The sequence below is a fragment of the Muntiacus reevesi genome, chromosome 2 (genome assembly GCF_963930625.1).
Source record: "Muntiacus reevesi chromosome 2, mMunRee1.1, whole genome shotgun sequence".
Classification (NCBI taxonomy): domain Eukaryota; kingdom Metazoa; phylum Chordata; class Mammalia; order Artiodactyla; family Cervidae; genus Muntiacus; species Muntiacus reevesi.
This window is the reverse complement of record NC_089250.1, coordinates 276364023-276387586: the sequence shown is the minus strand read 5'-3', so window position 1 is coordinate 276387586 and position 23564 is coordinate 276364023. Positions and strand designations below refer to the sequence as shown.

General features: G+C 45.8%; 1 protein-coding gene across 3 annotated transcripts; it reads left to right on the top strand.

Annotated features, from left to right (window-relative positions):
* The first annotated feature begins 1895 nt into the window (after nt 1-1895).
* On the top strand, nt 1896-21839 carry LOC136158936 (V-set and transmembrane domain-containing protein 1-like). 3 transcript variants are annotated; one of them, XM_065920785.1, is made up of 8 exons: nt 1896-2091; nt 8273-8308; nt 11514-11552; nt 16694-16786; nt 16889-16916; nt 17081-17118; nt 17223-17254; nt 20648-21839. In XM_065920785.1, the coding sequence occupies exons 1-8, from the start codon at nt 2058-2060 to the stop codon at nt 20765-20767; spliced, it is 420 nt and encodes a 139-aa protein (XP_065776857.1). In that variant the 5' UTR covers nt 1896-2057; the 3' UTR covers nt 20768-21839. The 3 variants fall into 3 exon arrangements, with proteins under 3 accessions (XP_065776857.1, XP_065776858.1, XP_065776859.1); XM_065920786.1 differs by lacking the exon at nt 8273-8308; XM_065920787.1 differs by lacking the exon at nt 17223-17254 and having other exon boundaries at nt 20648-20772.
* Nucleotides 21840-23564: the final 1725 nt, after the last annotated feature.

Sequence of the window (23564 nt, the reverse complement as noted above, 5' to 3'; positions counted from 1 at the left end):
AGGGCAACTGGGCTATGAAGCTCATCTCCCCCTCCAACATTTCCAGCCTTCCGCCTGAGAATTTACCCCAAGGAATAATTAAGAATTTACCCCAAGGAATAATTAAGTCCAGCCAAAGATTTACAAGTTATTCATTTTCATTATGGTTATAGTAGCAAGTGAGTTGGAAGTAATATAAATGTATAGTGATAGGAGACAGGTTAGATAAAAGTTTTTACTTCCACAGAGGATGATGCAGCAATATAAATCAAACTGGATTGTAAAAATGAAATCTCAGTGTTCCAAGATGGTATGATAATGTATAAACTAACAAAAGAACCAAAAATAAAAAATAAATCATGCTGGGGAAACAGCTTATAACTATGTTGTGGGGAAGTATTCATGGGCATGAAACACTAAATTTTATAGGTCAGTGACCAAATAAGATAGCAGTTATATAAACATACAATAACTGCTATCTTGGACTTCCCAGGTGGCTCAGGGTAGAGAACCTGCCTGCAATGCAGAAGAAGCTGGAGATATGTGTTCGATCCCTAGGTCAGGAAGATCCCCTGGAAGACAGCACGGTGACCCCCTCTGGTATTCTTGCCTGGAGAATCCCATGGACAGAGGAGCCTGGCGGGCTACAGTTTGTGGGGTCGCAAAGAGTCGGACATGACTATAATAGATAAGCAATAGGATATGCTGTGGAGTGTAGGGGATATAGCCATTATATTGTAATAACATTTTTTAGACTTATTATGTGTTTGTTTCTGGCTGTGCGGGGTCTCCATTGCTGCCTGGGGTTCCTCTGGCTGCGGAGAGTGGAGGCTCCTCTCTGTTCACGGTGTGCAGGCTTCTCACTGCGGTGGCTTGTCTCGCTGTGGCCCACAGGCTCTAGGGCGCAGGGGCTTCAGTAGTTGTGGTCCGTGGGCTCAGTAGCTGTGCACATGGGCTTAATTGTCCCACGGCATGTGGGATCTTCCCGGACCAGGGATTGAATCCATGTCCTTGCATTGGCAGGTGGATTCTTTACCACTGAGCCACCAAGGAAGCCCTATCTTGTAATAACTTTAAGAAAATCTATTTATTTAGACTGCTGGGTCTTTATTGCAGCACGTGGGCACCTCTCATTGTGGCACACGGATTGTCCAGTTGAGGCAAACAGGCTTAGTTGCCCCATGTGGGAATCTTAGTTCCCTTACCAGGGCTGGGACATATGCACGCTGCTTTGGAAAGCAGATTCTTTACCACTGGAAGTTCCAGTAGTAAGTTTTAATGGAGTATAATTCATAAGAATCCTGAATCACTAGGTGGTACACCTGAAACTATTATAAGTCATTTATACTTCAGTTAAAAAGTTAAAGTAAAGCTATTTAAAAGACAAGTTATTTTTTTTAAACTCTTTAGTTTTGGGGTCTAGCCGATTAACAATGTTTTGAAAGGTTCAGGCGAACAGTGAGGGGACTCAGCTGAACATACACATGTATCCATCCTCTCCCAAGTTCCCATGGAACGCTGAGCAGAGTTCCCTGTGCTCCATGGTAGGACCTCATTGGTTATCCATTTGAAATACAGCTGTGTGTACATGTCCATCCCCAACTCTCTAACCATCCCTTCCCCTCATCATCCTTCCCCCAGCCTCCCATCACCATAAGTTCATTCTAAGTCTGTGAGTCTCTTTCTGTTTTGTAAGTTCATGTACATCATTTCCTTTTAGAGTCCACATAGAAAGGATCTCACAGGGTATTCCTCCTTCTCTGAAAAGACAAACTATTTTAAAGGAAAACGTCTTGGGCCAGACTTCAGATGAGATCAGAGAGGTCTCGGGGTGGGTGGAGCCACACACACTAGATTTACGAGGAAGATGCTGTCATTGGTGGCTTCTGGCTTCCTGAGTCAGTTGTGAGAAGGAAACAGTACACCAGATGGTGGAGGAGCCAAGGGTCAGGGCAAAACCTCTGGTCGCACGTCCCCGGGACCGAGAGGGCAGGAGGGGGCTGTGGTCGCCCAGGCCCATGTCTTCCTCTGGACTGCAGAACTGAAGGCGGGATCTTGGTCCGGACAGAAGGGACACTATGATCACGAAATTCCTGTCCCTGCTTTGCCTTGGTGAGTCCCCAGGGCTGGGACAGAAGGGTTTGAGGGGGGAGAATATTCACTGCGTAGTGGAGCTTACCATGGGGAATGTGGCAAGTACAGAAATGGTGGCCTCCGTGTACTAGGTACAAGCGACCTGTCACAGTTTTGCGGGCTGTGGTGTCTGCATGCCCTGGTTTTGGTGCCTGCACATAAGGGATGAGAAGCAGAGACATGTGGTAACACCCTCAGGGTACTCGGCTCAATAATGCACAGCTCAGATGGGACCTCCAAGTCAGTATCGTCTACGTACCACCATCTTGCCTTGAATGTCCCATTGGCATATGGGAGGCAGGGTCTACAGGGTGTGAAAGCCTGTGAGTTTGGTTATGAACAAGGAATATAGAACAGACATGTTATTACTGAGTCCAAGCTTGTAATGCTCACTGCGTGATTGGCCAATAGCTTGAGAGATGAGTTGTTGGGGCAAAAAAATAGCACCAGTGGACCAAGAAGATTGTGGACTAATGTCCCAAAGAACCATCTTGCTGAGGGTCTGGATGCTAGTTACTTTTATAGAACAAAGAGGGGGAAGTGAGGAGATGAAATTTAAAAAGGCAATAAATTATTGCAAATATTTCATACTTCTGGCCAGAATCCAGGAGGGATGTGTGAATTTCTTCTTTCCTGCAGTTATTCACAGGTGGGCCCGGTCAGGATATTTCCTGTGAGCTTAAGCAAAGGTATTCTAGCTCAAGACTCAGGCATGAGAAGCAGGGTTCATGGAGAAGAGCATTATATATACCTTAAGCTTGCAGGCAACATCCCCTTAGTGATTAACTTGTAGCAAAAACAACAGAATACAATTGTTAAAGTAAAAGAAGCAGACCCAATATGGAGTCAGATTTGTTTTTCCCTATGAAGCCAAGGTGGGGCTTCCCTGGGGGCTCAGATGGTAAAGAATCCGCCTGTGGTGCAGAGACTCGGATTCGATCCTGGGTCAGGAAGATCCCCTGGAGAAGGGAATGGCCACCCTCTCTAGTATCCTTGCCTGGAGAATCCCATGGACAGAGGAGCCTGGCGGGCTAGAGTCCATGGGGTCACAAAGAATCGGACATGACTGAGCAAATTACACTTCACTTCTTGATACAAAGGCAGGGAGTGGTGGATAAGAACATTTTCTGACCAGCCATATCCTGAACTTGATTTTAAGCTGATATTCAACTTGAACATAAGGTGATCAAACAGACCTCAGTCTGTAGGAAGGAAGCCCTAGACTGTGATCTTGGCCTGGTGTCTCCAGACTTTGGAAAGGCAGCCCCACCCAACTGAGTGCCCAGTTCCTCCTCTGTGAGTGGAGCCGGCTTCGGGAGGGGGGCGGCGGGGAGGACACCAAGACTCACTATCTGCCCCCCTCCCACCCGCGGGTTCCTTCCTCCTTCTTCTGGGCTAAGCCCTTCCCTTTGAGGTCATGCCCATTCCACACACGCATGTGAGCGTGAGAGGTGGCTGCCGGTCACCATACCCCAAACCTCCAGTCTCAGGACAGAAAAAATGGGGCAGTCAAGAGACAGACCTCATTCTCCCCACGCTTGTTTCTTTGGGCTGCTGTAACAGACGACCACAAATTGGGTGGCTTAAAACAACAGACGTCTATTCTCCCACCATTGTGGAGGCCAGAAGTCCAGAACCAGGGTGTCAGCAGGGTTGATTCCTCCTCGGGGCTCCAAGGGAGGGTCTGTTCCATGCCTTCCTCCTCGACTCTGGCTGGGAGATGACTAGGAATCCTTAGCACCCCTCAGCTTGTGGAGCCTCACATAGTCACATGGCCGTCTTCCCTCGGCATGTTCTGTCTCCAAGTCTCTTCCCAACCTCTTACCTTTTTTTAATGATTAATAGATTCATTTAAACAGCAGTACATATAGTCACCAATGCCAGAATTAATATGATATGTTAAACGTTCAATCCAATTTTCCTTCCTGGATAAGTTTTTCTTTCCCATCTCTGTCAGTTTTGAAAACATAAAACTAGAAGAGGAGAGGCCCAATCCCAAAAAGAGCTCCTAAGATCAAGCTCTTGGGGGTGGGTCCGAAACTGGGATAGATATTTGCTGACCTTGCTTAGGTCTAACGAACCAAGGCAGGATCTTCAATAAGCCCTCAGTGGCGAGGGTCATTGCATTGAAGCTGGTACTCCCATTTAAACCGGGATCTTATGGCCAACAGGTTGGCTTGTGACTTCTGGGTTTCCAGAGATATATCCTGTTCAGCTGGGTCAAGGGTAGTAGGTAGGGCGGTCAGGCTCACGGCTTGTACTTCGGGAGCAGTATCTTGGCAACCCAGTGCACAACAGTGCCTGCCCTTCCAACTTCCTATGAGGACATCGGTCATATTGGCTTAGGGTTCCAGCCAACTCCAGTAGGACCTTGTGTAAACTGTCAGCTGAAAAAAATGGCACAACGTAAAAGTTGAGAGTTATGTTTTATTCAGTGGATATTCTTAGGACTTCCAGCCCCAGAGACAGCATCACAAGTAATTCTGAAAAAACTGCTTCAAGGAAGTGAAGGGGGGAGCCAGGATGGATAGGAGTTTTGTAACTAAGGGCAGGTGGTCTGAACATCAAAACACTACTACTAATAATAGAAAACCAGATATCTCAAACTAAGGAATTAGCACTTTTCTACGTATGGGAAGACGCAAGAGTCTGGGCTGACTGAAGTCATTCCCTGGATGTGCACCTCATCCTGTTTCCAGCATCCTGTGTTTCCGCATCCCGAGTTCCCCCGGGGCTCGCCGTGGGCAGTGGCTGCAGTCTGATGGCTGCGGGATGGCAGGCGTTCCTTGCTTCCTGCGTTGCCTCAGAGCTCACCAGCTCACTGTCAGAGGTGTGTGCAATCACTGATGACGGTGACGCCGTTTGTTTACTGATGTGGCAGGCAGCGTTTTACTTCTCAGATGTCAGTGAGGACTCTGCACCCAGTTCCGATGTGTGTGAACATGGAGGGGGTGGTTTTTCACACCGCCAAGCAGCTGACTCAGCTGGTTGTCCTGCAGTTCAACTCCATTCTGACACGAACTACCTGGCGATACCATCAGATCCCACCGATTAAGGGCTCCGTCCTAGAAGATGACCTCCCTCCCACTCCAAGTGCCAGTCACGAGCCATGGTGGCCACCCGTGTTTCTGTCCAACTGGCTACAGACTGAAGGTTCTAACAGCCCCTCCTTGGGCCCATCAATTTGCTAGAATTCAAATTTGTGAGAACATGGAACACAGAGAAACATTTCACTCACTAGATTACCAATTTATTATAGAAGAATCTGGGCTTCCCAGGTAGCTCAGCAGGTAAAGAATCTGCCTGCAATGCGGGAGACCCTGGTTCGATTCCTGGGTCAGGAAGTTCCCCTGGAGAAGGGTTAGGCTACTCACTCCAGTGTTCTTGGGCTTCTGGGTGGCTCAGATGGTAAAGAATCCACCTGCAATGTGGGAGACCTGGGTTTGATCCCTGGGTTGGGAAGATGCCCTGGAGGAGTGCATGGCAACCCACTCCAGTACTCTTGCCTGGAGAATCTCAAGGCCAGAGGAGCCTGGTGGGCTACAGTCCATGGGGTCACAAAGAGCTGGACACAACTGAGTGACTAAGCACAGTACATAGAAGGATTTAACTCAGGAACAGCCAAATGGAAGAGGTGCACAGAGCCAAGTATGAGGAAAAGGGCTTCTGAGCACATCACACTCGAAAAATCTCCATGTGTCCAACTCAGAAGCTCTCTTAACCCACCCTTTTGAGTTTCTATGGAGGCTTCACTACATAGATGAGAAACAGAATATTTCCTGTCTTATCAGTAAACAAAGGATGTCTCAGTCATCAGTGATTGAAGACACTTGAGGGTGAGCCCTGAGGGCACTCAGGAAGGAAAGAACACCTGCCGTCTAGCATGATCAGACTGCAGCCACTCCCCATGGCGCGCCCTGAGGGAACTCAGGGATCAGAAAACACAGGGATGCTGGCCGTGGATGGCTGAGGTCCATATCAAAGGGATGACTGCCGTGAGCCCAGACGCTTGTGTCTTCCCATACTGAGAAAAGCACTAAATTCTTTAACCTGAGACATCTGATTTTCTTTTATTAACTGTAACATTTTGTTCTGACCTCCTGCCCTTTGTTGCAAAACTCGTACATATCCTTCCCATCCCCACTCCCCCAGCAGTTCTCTCAGGGAACTGCTGAGAGATGCTGAGCATCTGAGAGATGCAGAACTACCTGAGATGCTGCCTCCTGGGCTTGAAGTCCTAAGAGTATCTGATGAATACAACATAACTCTCAACTTTTAGGTTGTGCATATTTTCTTAGTTGACATAGGCATGATTCATTGAATCACTGGCAATTGGTAATCTCCAGCCCTTCTTCCCTTCCTGGAGGTCGGGGTTGGGGGTGGGGGGTGGGTAAGACTGACAGTTCCAACCCTTTAATCACTTCGTTGTTTCCCTGGCAACCAGCCACCATCCTTAGGTTACCTAGAGACTTTTCCAAAAGTTATATTAACATAACAAAAGATACCTTTCCCTCTCACAACACTCAGGGAATTTTAAGAGTTTGAGGAGCTCTGTACTGGAACCAGGGACAAAGACCCAATGTCTTTCTTATTATGTCACAACATCAAAGTAATTTTTCCTCTTTTCTGGGGAACTATAGATTCTAGTGTCACTCTCCTCCTCCCTTTCTAGCTTGGATATCTGAGCAGCTCTCCACGTGGTGTATTTAAAGGCCGTTGTTGCTGCTTACTGACTCAGTCATGTCTGACTCTTTGCAACCCCGTGGCCTGTAGCCCACCAGGTTCCTCTGTCCATGAGATTCTCCAGGCAAGGATACAGGAGTGGGTTGCCATTTCCTTCTCCAGAGCCCATACTAAATGTTAAATGGATGATGCCTGGCTGAGTCAGGCAGAGAGGGTAGCTGTATGCTAAATGTCACCTGCCATAGAGGACCCACTAGGTAATATAAGTGGGCACATGGCTGACGTATGTGAAGAGTCTGTCAAATGACAGATTCTCACTGACTGGTAGTTATTTACTGCAATTACTTCCAGGTAAATATGCTTACTCGTGTTGCCTACAGCTCCCTGCGTCAGAATTCTACTAAGACTTCAAGGAGCGATTCTTTTATCCTTTGCTTTATCAAGCTACCCTGCATGCCAGTATGTCTCTTCTTAGTGGCAAGTATGTCCATTGCAGCCAGTTCTCTGCCCATGTCCACTGTGGCCCTTTATTAAGAAAGACGGGACTTCCTTAGTGGCCCAATGGCTAGGCCTCCACGGTCCTAGTCCAGGTGGTTGGGGTTTGATCCCTGGTCGGGGAATTAGATCCCATATGCTGCAGCTAAGACCCAGCACAGCCAAATAAGCAATTACAAAATAAAGAGATATTTTTTAAAAGAAAGATAAGTTCTGAGGATCTAATGACCAGCATGGTGACCATAGTTAATAATACTGAAATCGGCTCAGAGAATGGATCTTAAACATTCTCCTCCCCCCCCCCCACACACACATACAAGGTAACTATGTGAGCTGACTTATTTGTTAATTAGCTTCATGGTGGTGCTCACTGCACAATACATACGTGCATCCAGTCATCACATGTACACATTAATACAATCCTATTTGTCAAAAACAGAGAACTCCTCTCTCAATTTTCACCTAGTCCTCAGTAAGGTTTCATGATGAAAAGTGAGTCTAAGGCAATCGAGTGCTTATTTAAAAAAAAAAAAAGGAAGAATGGGAATCACCACTGGAGCAGAAGACTGGCTGATAACAGAGCTGAGATGACTTTAGATTAAAAGCAGAAGAGAGAGGGACTAAAAAGAGACCACAAGACCTGGGGATACCCCCTACCCCCTGACCACCCAGAAACCAATTTCCTGCCTATAGGTGCAGCCGCTGTAGCCAGAGCTAATGCGGGCTCCGTCCACTGCCAGGCTCCCACGTCCCTGCTTCCTCGTGAAGCTTGGGGGCTTGTGTTTTCAGTCCACACTTGAGTGGAAACAAGGGCTGGATCTCCTGAGTCACTCTCTGTCTAGATGTATATCTGTAGATCTAGATATATAACTGGATCACTTTGCTGTACACCGAAAACTAACCCAACAAATCAACTATACTTCAATTAAGAAAAAAAAAAGACAAACATATACTTCATCTCTCATGAGTGTTTCTCTTCCAGGGCTTTGTCTGGGCAATGAAGATGAGGAAAAGAATGGTAAGTCATCTCCCAACCTAGACTCTGTTCCCAGACCCCAAGTTTCACGACCTTTTCCCTTTCGTCCTCTGAATTCTAGGAGGGTTTTGGTGGTCACCAAGATGAAGAGTCAAACGCCAAATTCTTTCCAGAGAAACTTCCTAACCCCTCCTCCATGCCTTGCCCAACTCAGAGGTTGGACTTGGCAGCAACGTGACCCTCACGTGCCAGTCTGATGTCCGGAATGCAACATTCATGCTGGGGAAGTCACAGGAGTCTGGGTGCAATAAAGGGCAGAACTCAACAGGAAGGCGGCTGAATTCCTCCTCACTCACCTGGAGCCTGGGCTTCCCGGGTGGCTCAGATGGTAAAGAATCCGCCTGCCAATGTAGAAGATGCGGGTTCGATATCTAGGTCAGGAAGATCCCCTGGAGGAGGGCATGGCAACCCACTCCAGTACTCTTGCCTGGAGAATCCCATGGAAAGAGGAACCTGGAGGGCTACAGTCCGCAGGGTCACAAAGAGTCGGACGTGAGTGAGCAACTAGCCCACCTAAAGTGGTCCTGGGCTCCTTGACAGGTGGTCTGGGCATATTTTCTCTCTGTCCTTCACCTTGGACAATCCCCCTCTTTATTTCTCAAACAGGTTAGTCTTGAATGTTTGGCAAATGTAACACAGAGATCCCTCCAGCCATAAAATCCTTGGGTGCAGTCAGAGAGCAAATGCCTTTATCCAGGTGATGTCACTGACCCCGGGCACCTCACTGTAAAATGGACCCATGAAACCTGCTACTGAGAAGCTGTTTTCCCCATCCCAGAGCATAACTGAAAATGTGCTCTGCAAATCATGCTTTGCTATGCCTTGGAGGAGGAAATGGCAGCCCGCTCCAGTATTCTTGCCTGGAAAATCCCACAGAGGAGCCTGGCAGGCTACAGACCACAGGGTTGCAAAGAGCCTGACATGACTAAAGTGACTTAGCACATAGTGACTGAACACCATCACCACCTATGGAGTACAGAAAGGGGTCTGCGTGGCAGATTAACTGATGGTCCTCTGGGGGAAGGAGGGGTCCCTGTGACAGATGACCCCACTGGTGCTGACCTAAAAACTCCTGACTGACTATTTAAGACAACATTTCTGGGCATGGGGTTCAAAGCTTCAATTAGATTAGGTACTGAGCCCTAGCGTGGTCTACACAAATGATTCCATTCTGAGCCTGTGGTTTTTTTTTTTTTTTCTTTTTCTTTTAAAAGAATAATCAATCAATTAATTTGTGGCTGTGCTGGGTCTTTGCTGCTGCACACGGGCTTTCTCTAGTTGGGATGAATGGGGGCTACTCTTTGCTGCGATGCGCGGGCTTCTCATCGTGGGGGCTTATCTTGTTGCAGAGCATGGGCTCTAGGTTCGAGGGCCTCAGTGGTTGCAGCTCATGGGCTCAGCAGTTGTGACTCTCGGGGTTAGTTGCTGCACAGCACGTGGAATCTTCCTGGACCGGGGATCGAACCCGTGTCCCCTGCATTGGGGGCAGGCGGATTCTTACCCACTGCACCACCAGGGAGGTCTGCCATTCCTTATTTTTGTACCGTCACTCCAACAACTAAAATTTGGCACTCATTTGTGAGCAAAAGTGCTTCGTGGGAGCTGTGGGATCCACCACCAGACACCAAAGGCCCCAGGAGGAGCCTCACCCACCTGGGCGTTGGATAACAGGCAGACAGACGTCAGTACCAGTCGTGGAACCAGCAACCTGATTCCAGCCCCTCTTGGCCATCGTCTGGGAGAACATGGACGTGGGTAGTACCTACAGACAGGAGAACGTTTGCGGACGTTTACAAACCAAGACTGAAGTATGGAGAAATGGAAAACTGGAACAGATCAATAACAGATAAAGAGATTGAATTAGCAATCAAAACTCCTGACAAAGAAAACCGCAGGACCAGATGATTTCACTGGTGAATTCCACCAAACATTTAAGGAAGAAATAACACTAGTCATTCCCAGACTCTTCCCAAAAACTGCAGTGGAAGGAACACTCCTGTGTTCATTTTACAAGGCCAGCATCACCTTGATGTCAGAACCAGACAAGGACACTGAAAGAAAACTATAGACCAATATCCCTGATGAATACAGATGTGAAAGTTCTCAAAAAAATCTTGGCAAATCAATTTTAACACATTAAAAGACTCACACACCATGATCAAGTGAGATTTCTCCTTTTTACCCAAGGATGGTTCAATATACAAGTCAATAAATGTGATACACACATTAATAGAATGAAGGATAAAAATCATATGTTCATCTTAACGTATGTAAAAATTTTTGATAAAATAGATCATTTCAATATAAACACTCTCAATAAATTGGGTGTAGCAGGAACATACTTCAACACAATAAAGGCCAATATAACAAGCCCACAGCTGAGGTCATACTTAATGGTGAAAAGTTGAAAGCTTTTCCTTTGATATCAGGAATAAGGAAAGATGCCCACCACTTCAATTCAATGTAATACTGGAAGTCCTCTCTGGAACAATTGGGAAAGACAGGGGGGAAAAAGGAATTCAAATTGGAAAGGAAGAAGTAAAAGTGCCTTCATTTGCAGATGTGATCTTATCTACAGAAAATTAGCAAAAATAAATACTTTAGCTACCTGATGCGAAGAGCCAATTCATTACAAAAGACCCTGATGCTGGGACAGATTGAAGGCAAAAAGAGAAGGGGACAACAGAGGGTGAGATGGTTAGATAGCATCACCGACTCAATGTACATGAATTTGACCAAACTGAGATAGGGGAGCGTGGCGTGCTGCAGTCCATGGGGTCACCAAGAGTCGGACATGACTTAGCAACTGAACAACAACAGTATATCAACCAAAAAATCTTCTGCACAGCAAAATAAACAATCATCAACATGAAACGGCAACCTACCAAATGGGAGAGAATACTTGCAAAATGCTGGTGCTCTTTCCTGGGATAGGATTGGAAGGTGGGGGATTAGTAGGGTCATTCATAAATATTTTTGTTTTTAAAATAATACCAAGCTCCAAGAAGACTAACCTAGTGCTCTGGCCCAGGTTTGGGGACCCAGTGAGTACCTGGGGAATGAAAAAAACATTCTACTCTCTGCTTCCCAAAGAGGGCACGAAGTCCGTAAATAGAACACGAGGGTTTATGTCCCCAGGTTTCCCATATAAAGATTGTGATTCCTTTTCTTCTTTCCTCTCTTCTAGGGAACCAAGAGGAAAGCAAACCCGCCTCTTCACAGACAGGTAACATAATTAAAAGGGACTTGTTTCCCCCAATTATATCCCCCTCTGAAAATGCTGGTGAATGAAACAGCACAAGGTCCATCGTCTGCTGTTTTTCGTGGTGAAAAGCTCTGGTGGAGTTTCGGGAAGAAAGGGGGTGAGTTGGAATGACTGGTTTGGGGAATGGAACCAGGACCTGCAGAGCCTATACTTTGGGATGATGTATGATCAAAGACTTGCTAAAACTTTCAAGTTCTCAAAAAACAGTGAATGTTATTATTTTTTTTTCCTGATACTGGTTTTCCTCGAAGAATTGACTAAGATTCTACCCTCAGTCCAGTTCAGTTCAGTCGCTCAGTCATGTCCGACTCTTTGTGGTCCCACGGACTGCAGCATGCCAGGCCTCCCTGTCCTTCACCAGCTCCCGGAGCTTACTCACACTCATGTCCATTGAGTCAGTGATGCCATCCAACCATCTCATCCTCTGCTGTCCCCTTATCCTCCCACCTTCAATCTTTCCCAGCATCAGGGTCTTTTCAAATGAGTCAGCTCTTCGCATCAGGTGGCCAAAGTATTGGAGTTTTAGTTTCAGCATCAGTCCTTCCAATGAGTATTCAGGACTGATTTCCTTTAGGAGAAATTCTCATAAAAACTAGGGCTTTCTGAAGGCTTAGACTGAAACGGGATTATCCATCACGGATTCGTGTTTGCTGTGCCATGCAGCTTGGGGGATTGTAATTCCCCGTCCTGGGCTTCCCAGGTGGCTCAGTGGTAAAGAATGTGCCTGCCAATGTAGGAGACTCGGATTCAATCTCTGGTTGGGGAGACCCCCTGAAGGAGGAAATGGCAACCCACTCCAGTATTCTTGCCTGGAAAATCCCACAAACAGAGGAGCCTGGTGGGCTACAGTCACGGGGTCACAAAGAATCGGACACGACTTGGTGACTGAGCATATGCACGCAATTCCCCAACCAGGGAGCGAACCCAGGCCCGTGGCCGTGGAAGCTGGAAGTCCTAACCACAGGACAAACGGGGAATTTACCTAGATGCTTGCTCATTTTTTCTTTCAGCAATGCATAACTTTCCTGCAATCTGCTCCACGGGGTCAAAATTGTTCAAGGTTGTCATTAGAGTCTAGGCAAGTATAATAGAAATAATTTTTAAAAAGACATCCTTGGAGTGTTAGGTAGTTGGCAAAAAAAAAAAAAAGACATCCTTGGAAATTCTCTAGAGGCCCGGTGATTGGGACCCCACACTTCCATTGCAGAAGGCACAGGCTCCATCCCATGTGGCATAGCCAAAAAAAAAAAAAAAAAGATTTCCTGCATCCTGTCCTTCCAAAATATGTATTTGCCTTCGAAAACATTTTTATTCAGTATTAGCAGGCTAATGACTGCTACTCTGGTTCTGTGAACACAATGCCTGCCACAGTTTCTTGGAGAGAACTGAAATCTGACAGAGTCGGAGAGCTTGGAAGTATCAGACATGGGAGATGGAAAGTCGAAGGGTTCGTGTTTTTAGCTCTTCTGTCATTGCTTTTCTTTTTTAGTTGGTATGTTATTCACATCCCATAAAGTCACCCTTCTAACCTGTACAAGGCAGAGGCATTTGGCACATTCACCGGGCTCTACACCACTCCTCTAATTCCCGAAATGCAGTTCCATCCAGCAGTCGGTCTTCGCTCCCTTCGATCCCAACACGCCTTGCCAATCTGTTCTCTGACTCTATGGTTTTGCCTATTGCAGACATTTCACATAAAATGCAGTCCCACAGTATGAGGTCTGGAGACCGGCTTCTTTCACTTCCTACAATGTCTTCAAGGTTCACCTATGTTGTAACACGTATCAGTACTTCCATCCTTTTCATGGCTGAATAATATTCCATCATATGGCCAGACCACATTTTGTTTATCCATTCATCAGTTGATGGACATTTGGGTGGTTTGTACCTTTTGGCTATTGTGAATAATGCCATGGATATAGGTGTACACGTATCTGAGCCCCTGCTTTCAATCAGGTATCTGAAAGAAGAAAGAAAGTATAAGTCGCTTAGTTGAATCTGACTCTTTATGACCTTGTGGATTACAGTCCACCAGGCTCCTCTGTCCATGGGATTGCCCAGGCAAGAATTCTGGAGTGGGTTGCCATTTCCTACTCCAAGGGATCTTCCTGACCCAGGAGTTGACCCTGGGTCTCCTGCAATGCAGGCAGATTCTCTACCGTCTGAGCCACCAAGAAAGCCCCTAATCGGGTATCTACTACCTAGGAGTAAAACTGCTGGGACACATGGTAGCTTTGTGTTTAATTTTTTGAGCAACCGATACGCCATCTTCAGAGAAGGAAATGGCAACCCACTCCAGTATTCTTGCCTGGGAAATCCAGTGGACAGAGGAGCCTGGTGGGCTACAGTCCATGGGGTCACAAAAGAGTCAGACACGACTGAGCGACTAAACGACAAAACGAGGCTGTCTCCAGCCTACATACGTGGGCCTCCAGGCTACTAGAAAGGAACCCTCTGCTCTAATTCTGGGCAGGGATGATGATGAAGTTCATCCCCTAACTTTGCCACAAGGCCAGGCTTCCTTTCTGGGATTTCATGCCCTGTGTCAAGCTGTACAAGGCTTGATCCCACTGCTCGGTCAGATGCCTTAGATCAGTGTCACAGACCTTCTGCAAGTTAATTTTAGCAATGTGTCAATAGTTGATGTGAAATTTGGCCAGGATATGTGGCCATCTCAGGGCAAACCCAGTTCAGCGGGCTGTGGACAGTCTTGCAATCATTCACTTCTCGTTTCTAGTGAACTGCACCATGAGATAAACTGTAGGGTCGCCAAGGGGAGGGCTGAGAGCATAAGGCAAGGCTGATGTTCCTTTGCCGCCATCCAGGAACAGGTGTTTCTGCCCCACTTTTCCAAGTCCATGGGGCTGCGTGGCTCCCACAGATGTCCGCTGTTGGTAAAGGGGTGTCCCTGGGCCACCTAGGTTCCCAAGGCATTTTCTGGGCAGTACCCCACCACCACTACCGCCAACAGACACCAAAGTGCTCACGTTGGGAAGGGGGAGAAACCATGATCGAGCATGCCTAAGAATGGCAAAGGAATCTGGGGGACCATGGGCGGAGGAGCGCTGATAGCATCTGTTACAGAGGGAGGTGGGTGTGGGTGGGATGCCGTGTGAGAGAATGATCCTGATCACTGCAACCTCCTTATCCAACACCGTGAATCAGATGCTCTGCTGAGCGCTTCCGAGTCAGGGATTTTCATCATCACGGCTCTCTTCAGGGGAGCTCTCCTCACCTCCCTTTCCTACACCTCCTTCCCCTCACCGCCCCCCTGCCCCAGTTTCATGGAGGTATCATTGACAAATAAAGCGGTAAGATATTTAAAGTGTACAATGTGATGATTTGATGCAGGATAGGGGCTTACCTGGTGGCTCAGTGGTAAAGAATCTGCCTGCAATGCAGGAGACGCAGAAGACTCGGGTTTGATCCCTGGGTGGGGAAGAGCCCCTGGAGAAGGAAGCGATGACCCACTCCAGTATTCTTGCCTGGGAAATCCCATGGACAGAGGAGCCTGACAAGCTACAGCCCAAGGTGTCGCAAGGTTGGGCATGACTTAGTGACTAAACAACAACAACAATGCATTGTAGAAGGATTCTCTCCATAGAGTTAATTGCACGTCACTCAACTCAAGTCATGCCAGGGGCTTCCCTTGTGGCTCAGCTGGTAAAGAATCCGTCTGCAATGTGGGAAATCTGGGTTCGATCCCTGAGATGGGAAGATCCCCTGGAGAAGGGAAAGGCTACCCACTCCAGTATTCTGGCCTGGAGAATTCCATGGACTGTATAGTCCATGGGGTCACAAAGAGTCAGACAGAACTGAGCGACTTGCACTAAAAGTGAAATTTTCACCTCATGTCATGTATTTGCTTTTTTTGTTTTTTGGTGAGAACACTTAAGATCTACTCTCCTAGTAAGTTTCATGATATGCTACAGTGCCATCAACTATGGTTCACGCTGTCTATTAGATCCTCAAACCTCAGACACCTGAAACTTGTTTGTGCTCTTTGACCAACTTCTCCCCAAACACCCCACCCCCCAGCCTTTAGCAATCACTGTTTTACTCTCTGTTTTTATGAGTTTATTTTTGTTTTTTAAAATATTTATTTATTTGGCTGCACCAGATCTTAGTTACAGCTTGTGGGATCTGGTTCTCTGACCAGAGATTGAATTCAGACCCCCAGCATCGGGAGTATATGTGCATATATACCACATCTTCCTTATCTGTCATCTATTGATGAACACTGAGGTTGCTTCCTTACCTTGAGAAAATGATTGTTGGACTTTGATTCATCTGTTGCTGGACTTGTCTTCACTTCCGTAGCATCACAGTTAGTCTGTATAAATGTGTTTCTCACCAGATCATGACTTACCTGGAAAAGGTTCAGAATGTCACTTCTCTTGAATGTCCGCACCCAGGGGTCAGCACAGAGCTACCCTGAACTTGGGGAGACTGGCCAGAAAGGTTAGACATAGCAGCATCCAAAGCCCATCCCAGCCATGTGAGTCTGGGGAACTCAGTTTAATTCCAGGTACTTGATTTATGTATGAATGAAATGGAGATGGCAAACTTACCTTGTGTACTTATTGTCAAGATGAGAAAGAACAGAGAATTCCCTGGTGGCCCAGTATTAGGACTCCAGGCCTTCACGCTAAAGGCCTGGGTTTAATCCCTAGTTGGGGAACCAACATCCTGCAAGCTTCATGGCAAAAAAAAGAAAAAAAATTAATACAAAAATTTTTTTTTACTGAGAAAACACTTATGAGTGCTAATGGCTCACAGTCAATAAGTATTATTCCTGGGGATGAAACGTTTACTGGGTGTTTGCCATCTTCCGGGCACTGTGCTAGCCCTCTCTGTAGCCACTGACACACTCCATCTCTCTACCAACCAGTAAAGCAGCCACAATTGCTATCCTCGCTTTGATCGGGAAAACAAAAGCTTAGGGAGATGATGCAAATTCTCTCAAGCGATTGGACGTTCCAACTGGGGGGTGGCAGCTCTGAGTCTTGCAGCCAGGCTGTCTGGCTGCTTGTAACTCTTCTGCGAAGCTGCTCTGCGTTCCCAGAGCCAGCCTGACCTTGGCCCCGTTGTTCTCCCGCCAGACACCAGGGTCGTCTTCGTGGCCACCTTCAGCTGCCTCTCCCTCTTTCTCCTCTTCCTCGCCATCTTCTACATCTACAGGTGCACTCAGCAAGGTGAGTTCAGAGCAGCGCGGGTTTCACACTCTGAGGAAGGGGACTAAAGTGAAGGATTCTCTAGGGAGATATACATTCCTCTCTCTCTCTCTTTTTTAATAGATTCATCACAGGAAGAATCCACCAAGAGGTAGGTACACTTGACGGACCTCACGCCCTGACTTAACTCCCACTCCACTCTTCAGAGACCCCGTCTGCACATCAGTGACTCTTACGCCCAGCCCCACCTCTGCCAGCCCTAGCCCCTACCCCAGATCTCCAGATCCCAGACTTTAACGTGTTTCTCTTCCTCAGAACCTCCCGTTCCGTAGTGCGCAAGCAGAGGGATGCAGGTAAGTCATCAGGGATGAAACCAGGAGGAAGCTTGGGATGGAGAGACTATGGTCTGACTCCTGCCATCTGAGAACTGAGTTTGTCTCCTTGTATTCACATGCAGATGCACCCACGCTGGAAAGGATATCTGAATCGGTGAGCTCTCCCCCATGGAATAACCCAAGAGCTCACGTACCACCAGAGGCTGGTCTATCTGCCTCCTGGCTTAGCTCAAACGCTGGTTATATTCATGCGGCCATGTAATATTGAGTTGAAAAACATCTGAGGAACCCATAAAAAGAGAGTAGATAGGAGGTTAACAGAGGCTGGGGGGTGGGCGGGTAGGGGACCTAGGAAGATGACATTTAAGGGAACAAACTTGCAACTTATAGATGAGTAAGTCCTGGGAATCTAACACATAGCTTGGGGATTATAGTCAGCAATACTATATCGTATACGTCAAAGATGCCAAGAGGCTAGATCATAATTGTTCTCATCATGAAAAAGAAATGATAATTATATGACAGGATGGAGGTGTTAGCCAGGTGGTACACTATATCAATGTATCACATCAACATGAGTACACCTTAAAGATGCACAGGGTTATATATCAGTTACATCTCAAACAAGTAAACGAACAAACAAAAAGCAGATGCTTTGAATTTCACAGTAGCTGGATTCCGGCTCCCAATAGCTATTTATCACCAGTGTGGTCTGAGACAAATCACAAAACCCCCATGAGAGGAGATACATGTGTGTGGACAACTGATTCACTTTACTGTATCCCTGAAACTAACACAACATTGCAAGTTACCTGTACTCCAATAAAAATTAAACAAGCAAGACACAAACCCACATGATTTGGACCCTTCCTTTCCTGGTGGCTCAGATGGTAAAGAATCTGTCTGCAATGCAGGAGACCTGGGTTCAATCCCTGGGTCAGGAAGATGCCCTGGAGAAAGGAAAGGCAAACCATTCCTCTCCATAGACAGAGGAGCCTGGTGGGCTACAGCCCATGGGGTCACAGAGAGTCGGACATGACCGAGCGACTAACACTTCTTCACTTCTTTCCTCCCATATCTAAGGGGAATCCAAATCCCCAGTTAAAAGGCTGTGAGAATCTAATGATGTCATAAATGTAAAGGGTTTATTGGCATTTCTGACAAATTTTAAGTGTCAAGTGGATGGCATGAAAGCATCATTTAACAAGTATTAATCAGTTTCAGTTCAGGTCAGTCGCTCAGTCGTGTCCGACTCTTTGCGACCCCATGAACCACCGCACGCCAGGCCTCCCTGTCCATCACCAACTCCCGGAGTTTACCCAAACTCATGTCCACTGAGTCGGTGATGCCATCCAACCATCTCATTCTCTGTCGTCCCGTTCTCCTCCTGTCCCCAATCTTTCCCAACATCAGGGTCTTTTCAAATGAGTCAGTTCTTCACATCAGGTGGCCAAAATATTGGAGTTTCAGCTTCAACATCAGTCTTTCCAATGAATACCCAGGACTGATGTCTTTTAGGATGGACTGGTTGGATCTCCTTGCTCTCCAAGGGACTCTCAAGAGTCTTCTCTAACACCACAGTTCAAAAGCATCAATTCTTCTGCACTCAGCTTTCTTTATAGTCCAACTCTCACATCCATACATGACCACTGGAAAAACCATAGCCTTGACTACATGGACCTTTGTTGGCAAAGTAATGTCTCTGCTTTTTAATATGCTATCTAGGTTGGTCATAACTTTCCTTCCAAAGAGTAAGTGTCTTTTAATTTCATGGCTGCAATCACCATCTGCAGTGATTTTGGAGCCTGAAAAAAATAAAGTCAGCCGCTGTTTCCCCATCTATTTGCATGAAGTGATGGGACCGGATGCCATGATCTTAGTTTTCTGAATGTTGAGCTTTAAGCCAACTTTTTCACTCTCCTCTTTCACTTTCATCAAGAAGCTCTTTAGTTCTTCACTTTCTGCCAAAAGGGTGGTGTCATCTGCATATCTGAGGTTATTGATATTTCTCCTGGCAATCTTGATTCCAGTTTGTGCTTCATCTATCAATTTACATCCATCATTTTTTTCTGTTTAAAATACTGCTTGGTGGGTGCATGCTCAGTCAGTCAAATATGTCCAACTCTTTGTGACCCCGTGAACTGTAACCCCCCAGGTTCCTCTCTATATGGGATTTCCCAGGCAAAGAATACTGGAGTGGGTTGTCATTTCCTCCTCCAGGGAATCTTTCCAACCCTGGGATTGAACTGGCATCTCCTGCATCACCTGCATTGCAGGTGGATTCTTTACCACTGAGCCACCAGCCCCTAAAATACTGCTTATTTGTGATTTAATATTAATCAGCATTATAACATCTAACTGCAATAGCAAATAAAATTCACACCTTTCCCCACAGGGCACAGAGGTTCACTGGCTCATTCTTGAAGCCAAAGCAAGTTAAATAAAAGCATTAGCAGGGAATTCCTTGGTGATCCAGTGGTTAGGACTTGGTGCTTTCACTGTTGAGGGCCCAGGTTCAATGCCTGGTCAGCAACTAAGATGCTGCAAGCTACTGGCCAAAAAAAAAAAAAAATTAGTAAAAGATTTAAACATTGTTGTGTTTAAAGCAATATTTATGTACAATGCATTCATTTAGATATATATATATAAATATTAAGTAATGGAAAGGCATAATTTATCACAAAGTAAATGTCAGTGATTAAATCTGGGCTATTTTAAGTGTTGGCCTAATGACCTTGATTAGCACATTGTTGATAATTATGATATTATAATAATGTCATGTTGTGATGGGATCCCTCCATACAACAGAATACTATTCAGCATTAAAAGGAAGAAATTACAGATATACATGAGAAGTGACTGCACCTCAAAAACAGTTTGCTAGGTGAAAAAACTCAGATACAAAAAACTATATATAAAATTGTTCCATTTACATAAAATTTCCAGGAAAGGCAAATTAGCCATTGCTTATGACTGGGGTGGGGGTGAAGGGCAGGGAGAGCAAGGCTTAACTGCAGACAAGCACAGGGAACTCTTGTGGGGCGATGGATATTCTCCCACTGTATGGTGGTGATGGTTGCATCATTCTACAAATTCACTAAAAGTCATGGAACTATACACTTATCACAGGGGCATTTTATGGTATATACATTATATCTCAGCAAGATTATTTTTTAAAATACAATACTACGTCATCAGTAGGTATGCATATAGGAGGGCAGTTCTTATTCTCAAAACCTACGTTTGCACTGATTTTTAATAAGCACACGTTACCACTGATTGATGGTATCCTGTTATGGGAGTTGAAAGCACGGCTATCCTAGGACGTGTTGTCCAACAGAACTTCCTGCGATGCGGGAAACAGCCTCCAGCTGTGCTGTCCCATACATATCCCAGCCTCCCGCCGCATCTGGAATGCAACTGGTGAGACTGAGGACCTCAGTTTGAGTTTAGCTGACATTTGTCTGAAGCTGAGTGGCCATGTGTGGCTCCTGGCTACCCTACTGCAGAACTCAGCTCTACAAGCCTGTCTCTCTTCTCCCCAAAGCCTGAAGAGCCCGAGGGGGTGACCTACGCTCAGCTAAACACCACAGTGCTGTCCGCGGCAGCTTCTGCCCCCGCCGAGGAGACCCCAAGTTCCTGTGACTACACAACAGTGAAGGTGTAGCACCGAGAGAAGAGCTTTTCTCTGGGAGGGAGAGTATGGATTAACACTGCTGGGATGACCAGACTTGGGAAAATCCAGGGGACTCTGTCCTTGGCTCATTTATTCATAATAATAGAATTACATTTCCCTTCTTGCTTCCCCTCCTCTCAAAAATTATGGGGTGAGTTTTCACGAGACTTGGAGTGTCACCTTAGTATGAAAGTGTTAGTCGCTCAGTCGTGTCCGACTCTTTGCGACCCCATGGACTGTAGCCCACCAGGCTCATCTGCCCACGGGATGTCCCAGGCACGAATACTGGAGGGGGCTGCCATTTCCTTCCCCAAGGGATCTTCCTGACCCAGGGGATCGAACCCCGGTCTCCTGCATTGCAGGCGGATTCTTTACCCTCTGACCCACCAGGGAGGGTTTGATGAAATCATAGGCTAAGAATATGTACTGTATCTACAGGCTGGTGGGACTGGGAATATTCACTTAGGGAGTTCAGGACGACATCATGCAAATGGAAAATGTTCCTCAGAGAAGACTACATGCCCCCACAGACACAGGAATTTCACAAAAGGAGCAGAAAAAATGGCCCTGGAGGGAGATACTTGTAAATTAACAAAAAGCATCCCAAAGTAGCACACACCTAGGAAAGCAGCTGGAAGTATTTGGTTCCTGATTCTTTCAAGGCCTCTAGTCTCAAGACCAGTTTCCTCTCTGCTAAGAATGAAAGTGTTTTACTGCCATCATATTTCTGTTTTTATTCTTGTTAAAATCAAAGGCTGCAATAAAGTTAGACTTACAGAATTTATGTGGATTCTGTCACTTGGCACCCATAACTTAATGAACTCATGTGAATACAGCATTTTAAGGATTTTTTCTGAATGTGGACTTTTTTGTGTAGATGACAGTGGTACTGAATAACTGCGTCTGTATAAACACGGGTATATGAGCTTTGCTTCCAAAGTTGCGTCACTCAATCAGGTTTGCAAGTAATTTTAAAATATATGAATGGATCAAAGTATAAATATTTGGAATGTATATATGAATATTCTTCTCTCAGTAACATACACTGGATAACTTTCTTTTTTGGGGGAGTGCCTGCAGCTTGTGGGATCTTAGTCCCCCTACCAGGGATTGAACTGGCCTTCAGCAGGGAAAGTCTGGAGTCCTAACCACTGGACTGCCAGGGAATTCCCTAGATAACTTTTTTTCAAGTTTTTAAACTATGAAATACTTCTGTCATAAAGAAAAACACCCCAAAATATAAGTGGAAATAAGCACACTGACCTTATTTTCAAACCATGAACACTTTGCTGTGTTTTTATTCTACCCCTCCCAGTCTATTTCCCTCCCTCTTTTTCTAAGAGGTCAACATTACTCAGAGTAGTATATATTATACTGATGGATTTTTTCATACTTTTACCCCTCAAGCATCTATAAATAGTCAATATATTATATATTATTGTTATTACATTATAGAAACATAGGGAATCATCATTACAATTGTCACCTTTTTTTATTGCCATCAACATTATGATTTTGAAATTCATCCAGGTGATTTTTGAAGATCTATTTCCTTGTTTGCTGCACAGAATTCAGTTGTTCACCGTACCATGGAATATTATTCAGCCCCAAAAAAGGATGAGCCACTGGTGCATGCCATGACCTGGATGACACTTGGAAACATTATGCTAAGACACAGAAGCTGTGCATCATCGCATTTTATTTATATGAAATATCCAGAATGGACAGATCCTTAGAGGGAGAGAGTGGATTAATGGCTGCCATTAATGGTTGCCATTAATTGGAGAGAAGCAGAAAGGGGGAGTGACTAGACACGGGTATAGGTATATCCTTGGGTTGTGGCAGTGTTGTGGAATTAGTCAGTGGTGATGGTTGCTCAGCCGTGTGAATAAAGACCACTGGACTGTACACCTTAGAAGCATAGGTTTTATGGTATGTGATTACATCTCGATAAAAGAAAATTTTAAAAAGCACTTGGTTGTATGCACAAACCATGGTTTCCCTTTGTTCCTTCCTGGACTGCTAGATATTTGGGTTCTTTTCCTGCTTTGCTGTCAGCAAAATGCTGCAGTTGAACATCTTTGGAACCTGCCTTCTTGCTCACGTCTCTTGTGATCTCTTGAGGTTTATATTTAGGAGTAAAATCTGCCTTCTGTGATATCCACAACTTTCATCCCACTGGAAAATGCAAATTGATAACTAAGGTGGTTTCTCCAGTTTATTCTTCCACCAAGGATGTATAAGCTTCCAATTCCTTGGGTCATTACCAATTCACACACACACACACAACTTTGTAATTTTTGCTGATTAAAATATGTGAGCTGGTAACCTATACTTTGGCCACCTGATGCAAAGAACGGACTCACTGGAAAAGACCCTGATGCTGGGAAAGATTGAAGGCAGGAGGAGAAGGGGGCGACAGAGGATGAGATGGTTGGATGGCATCACCGAGTCAATGAATGAGAGTTTGAGCAAACTTTGGGAGGTGGTGATGGACAGGGAAGCCTGGCGTGCTGCAGTCCATGGGGTCACAGAGAGTCAGACACGACTGAGTGACTGAACAACAAAACCTATTTTAAGCTGTGTATGTAAAGGTACCTCGTTGTTGCTTTAATTTGCATTTTCCTGATTACAAACGAGGAATATTGACCACTTGGGGTTTCTTTGCTGTGAATTGATGGTATCTAGCCATTGTTCACTCTTCTGTTGAATAGCTGGTATTAATATTTTCCTCACTGACTTAAAGGGGATAAGTGCATAGTAGGCACAGCTGTCCTTGGTAAGCTAT

Excerpts from the sequence above, each read along its gene's own strand:
- LOC136158936 (XM_065920785.1), top strand. The coding sequence starts at position 2,058 with ATGATCACGAAATTCCTGTCCCTGCTTTGCCTTG. Across the intron at positions 16,787-16,888 it reads CTACAGGTGCACTCAGCAAG|ATTCATCACAGGAAGAATCC; the intron begins GTGAGTTCAGAG and ends CTTTTTTAATAG. Across the intron at positions 17,255-20,647 it reads TGGAAAGGATATCTGAATCG|CCTGAAGAGCCCGAGGGGGT; the intron begins GTGAGCTCTCCC and ends TTCTCCCCAAAG.